We start from the raw sequence: 4,214 nt of genomic DNA, 5'->3' as shown, positions 1-4,214 counted from the left end.
TCGCACATCGATCTTGGGAATGGTCAGAATTTGAACCCATGCCTATCTGGCTTCGAATGCAGACCCCTGTTAGGGTTGGGTCTGTAAGGAGCTCAACTGCTGGCTTTTGGCAAGTGTCTGGGCAGGTGTGAGGGGCCCGCACCTTGAGAAGCAAGAAACCCCTCCCCGCCACTGTCCCGCAGCGAAAACAGCCAACCCACCTGTCCCCGTCCCCTCACGCAGTCGCCGGGCATGCGCCGTGAAGCCACCCTCCCCCCTTGGAACATTCCCCCTATAGGCTCCGCCCATCACCGTCCAAGGCCAATCCCCGGGTGGAGGGCGGGGCCACTACGGGCGGGGGCGGTAGTTAAGGGGAGTCAGGAGCCTGGAGTCGTGCGCCGGAGTCAGAACTGCGTCTCCCGACCCAGGCGCCGGTCGCTGAAGGAGAGCGAGCGAGCGATGCTTCCGTCGCCGTTTCCTGATTGGCTGCGCGTGGATCCCTCTTCGTTCTGATTGGCAGCGGGTAAGCTAGGTATGTAAATGAAGTGAAGGGGCCTGAGGAGAGAAGGGAAACCCGCGGCGGGGTCGTTTGGCAGGTTCGATCCCCGGGTCCGGCCGGTGAGCGCAGGGGCTGCCCGGGATCAAGATGCGCGGGCCCCTAAGTGCCGCCCGGCCGGGCTGGGTGAATCACGCCGCAGCCCGGGAAGGGGGCGGAGGCGCCGGCTCTCTGGCTCCGGCTGCGTGACTCACCCGCCCCCGCCGCCGCCGCTTCGGGAGGAGCCGCCTCCACTGCCTGCCGGAAGCGAGCACGGGCCGAGAGGGCAGAACAGCCCTCCGGGGATCCCGGCCCGCACGGCCCTGGGGGGCAGGCAGGAGCGACAGCCAGGGCATGGGGCAGTGTCGAGGGTCCCGGGGTCCGAGGGGCCGGATCCCCGGGGAAAGCCGTCCTGGTGCCGCTAGGGGGCGCCGGGACCGGGGGGCGGAGTTCGGGTGGGGGCTGAATTCCTGCGGTTCTGGACTCCCTGGTCTTCAGGGAAGGAGGCGAGGACCGTTTTGAGTAGTGTGAGGGGTCACTCTTAAGGTCCTGTTGGGCAAGGGCCCGGGGACTGGATCCTGCAAGCTTCCAGACTCAAAAAAGCAAGTTGGGCCTGGGGTCCAGAACTCCAGGAGCTCCTACCCCGGGGAAAGTGTGGGTCCTCAAAGTTCTCTCAGTGACCCCCGGTGCCCGTCAGGATTTCCCGGCAAGCTCTGTCTACTCTGCCTCCCAAATAAATCCTGAATCAACCAACTTCCAAGTCCACTGCCAACCACTTTCTACTCCAAGCCACCATCATCACCCTCCCCAGAGTGCAGTAGCCTCTGAATGGAGCTCAGAACCACACTCTTCCTCGGTCTCCCTTCCTTACCCCCTCATCTTCCTCGAAGCAGCCGAGGGGGATCTTCTGGAAATCTAATCATTTCACAACGCCACTCTATTCCCTGCTCAGAATCCTTCAATGACACTCACAGTGCAATCCAGACTCCTTGTCCCTGCTTGCTCTCCAAACCCCATCCCCTCCTGCGTTGCTCTGTGCGCTGACCACACTGGTGTTTGGGGTTTGTTTTTTCGTTTTTGTTTTTGTTTTTGTTTTTGTTTTCAGTTCAAGCTCATCCAGCCTCCAGGTCTTTCTTTGCCTTTGTTCTTCTCTCTTCCCTGAATGCTTCCCTGGTTCTTCTGTGGCTGACTCCTTCTCCTGCTTGAGGGCTCAGCTCAAATGTCACCTCCTCACAGGAGCCTTCCCTGACCACTCCCCAGAACCTCTTAGTATCTTCCTAACACCATCTGTACATTTCCTGTATTTATTTGTCTGATGGGTAGTAGACACTCAATAAATGTGAAACGGCTGCTTTCATGGGTTAAAAAAAAGGTTGAATATTGGGCATTTCACCTGGTTTGCTGAAGAAATACATAATAATAGCTATTAAGAGTACTTGTTAATCAGAAGAGTTACAGTGTTATAAGTGCTTTTTTGTACATTATCCCACTGATTCCATAAAACAACTCTATGAAGTAGATGACTATTATCATTCGTATCTTAAAGTTTCCCTAAGGGGGCGCCTGGGTGGCTCAGTCGTTAAGCGTCTGCCTTCGGCTCAGGTCATGATCCCAGGGTCCTGGGATCAAGTCCCACATCGGGCTCCCTGCTCCACGGGAAGTCTGCTTCTCCCTCTCCCACTCCCCCTGCTGTGTTCCCTCTCTCGCGTTCTCTCTCTCTGTCAAATAAATAAAATAAAATATTTAAAAAAAAAAGTTTCCCTAAGAAAGCATAGGCTCAGGAAATTAAATGGTCTGCCCAAGATCCCACCAGACATCAGTTCTCAGAGCCAGGGTCTGAACTTCACGTTGACTTTCTATAACCGATGACTCCTCCCTCCCTGCAGATGATGCTGAGCAAAGGTCTGAAGCGCAAGCGGGAGGAGGAGCAGGAGAAGGAAACGCTGGCAGTGGACGCCTGGTGGCTGGATCCCAGCCTCCCAGCAGCGGCACAGGCCCCCCCGGCCACGGCCTCCAGTTCCCTCTTTGACCTTTCGGTGCTCAAGCTCCACCACAGCCTGCGGCAGAGCGAGCCGGACCTGCGGCACCTGGTTCTGGTAGTGAACACGCTGCGGCGCATCCAGGCGTCCATGGCACCCGAACCGACCCTGCCACCTGTGCCCAGCCCACCTGCGGCCCCTTGTGTGGCTGACAGCCTGCTGGCCAGCTCCGACGCCGCCCTCTCGGCCTCCATGGCCAGCCTGCTGGAGGACCTCAGCCATATCGAGGGCCTGAGCCAGGCCCCCCAGCCCTTGGTGGATGAGGGGCCCCTAGGCCGCCCCACGGGGGGATCCCCCCCCAGCCTGGGTGCCTTGGACCTGCTGGGCCCAGCCACTGGCTGTCTGCTGGACGATGAGCTTGAGGGCCTGTTTGAGGACATCGACACCTCTATGTATGACAGTGAACTTTGGGCACCAGCCTCCGAGGGCCTCAAACCTGGCCCTGAGGATGGGCCTGGCAAGGAGGAGGCTCTGGAGCTCGATGAGGCCGAACTGGACTACCTCCTGGACGTGTTGGTGGGCACACAGGCCCTGGAGCGGCCGCCGGGTCCGGGGCGCTGACCCCCACAGCGGGGATGATGGTCTGGTGTCCAAACTGAGCCTGGTGGCTGGACCAACTCTCCTTGGAAAGACACAGCTGGCTTCCCTAGAACAGAGAGAGGGGCTTTGGAGAGACAGAATCCAGTCCTGAGCCACTCCACCTCCGTCCTCTTGTCTAGGACTCATGAGGGGAGTCTGGGATTGGCCCTGGGGATGGGAGGATAGGGCCTGGTGGCTGGAAGTGATTTGGACCAGGCCCTGTGCCGGACTGAATCCCCAGGGGTTGGATCCTGGGAGACTCTTTCCCCTGATGTGGGAAGAGACCGCACCATTTTATGGAAATTAAAACCAGTCCTGGGAAATTTCAAGTCTGTGTGCTTTGTCTCTGGGCTAAGGCAAGGGTGACATAATAACCTCCAACATTTAGTGAGCGGGGCCTGGGCACCTGGCACAGTGCTGAGCACTTATGAAGTGTGTTAACTCTTCCCATCCCCCAAACAACATGGGTGTGATTACTATCCCCACTTGACAGCCCAGAAACCTGAAGCTCCAAGAGGTCATCACTTGAGGAAGTGGGTTTCAAACTATGAACTTCACTGCTTTATATTGGTCTGATAAGCAGGTCAGTTAGCTCTGGTAACTGGCCCTCTAGAAAACCCCCAGAACGTACTCAGCCAGGTTTCCCTGGTGTGCCCAGTGTGTACATAATGGTGATGGTGGTGGAGCCCCAGGTCGCTTGAAATCATGTCCTCGTGCCTCGAGTCTTACCTGTGTATCTTGGGGCTGGGGATGGGGGCAAAAGGGAGCTTTCAGAATGAGCCAGAAAGAAGAGCCCAAAGCTGGAGGCTGGATGGAGCCTCTCCAAAGAGCATGGAGAGCCAGCTCTCCAGGGGAAAGACAAGGAGACTCCAGCAAGTTTAAAAAAAAAAAAAAAAATCCACTCGGTCTCAAATCTGTCTTCGGGCAGGGGATAGGGCAACTTGGAGGGGGACTCTGAAATAAAGCCACCGGGTTTAGTGGCTTGACCGCAAGGTAGGCGGTCCTGCTTTCCTTGTAGAAGAAACCCAGGAGCCTGGCGAGCCGGCGAGCCGGGGCCACCTGCCCGACTGCCTGTGTGATCG

At 57.7% G+C, this 4,214-nt stretch overlaps 1 protein-coding gene across 2 annotated transcripts; it reads left to right on the top strand.

Moving 5' to 3' along the window:
• Window positions 1–355: 355 nt before the first annotated feature.
• Window positions 356–3,461, top strand: SERTAD1 (SERTA domain containing 1). 2 transcript variants are annotated; one of them, XM_036095073.2, is made up of 2 exons: window positions 356–502; window positions 2,401–3,461. In XM_036095073.2, the coding sequence occupies exon 2, from the start codon at window positions 2,401–2,403 to the stop codon at window positions 3,112–3,114; it is 714 nt and encodes a 237-aa protein (XP_035950966.1). In that variant the 5' UTR covers window positions 356–502; the 3' UTR covers window positions 3,115–3,461. The 2 variants fall into 2 exon arrangements, with proteins under 2 accessions (XP_035950966.1, XP_035950965.1); XM_036095072.2 differs by having other exon boundaries at window positions 356–511.
• The last annotated feature ends 753 nt before the right edge of the window (window positions 3,462–4,214 follow it).

Source organism: Halichoerus grypus, chromosome 15, assembly GCF_964656455.1.
Source record: "Halichoerus grypus chromosome 15, mHalGry1.hap1.1, whole genome shotgun sequence".
NCBI lineage: Eukaryota > Metazoa > Chordata > Mammalia > Carnivora > Phocidae > Halichoerus > Halichoerus grypus.
This window is presented reverse-complemented; position numbering and strand designations above follow the sequence as displayed.

Coding starts and splice junctions, on each gene's coding strand:
- SERTAD1 (XM_036095073.2), top strand. CDS start 2,401: ATGATGCTGAGCAAAGGTCTGAAGCGCAAGCGGGAGGAGGAGCAGGAG.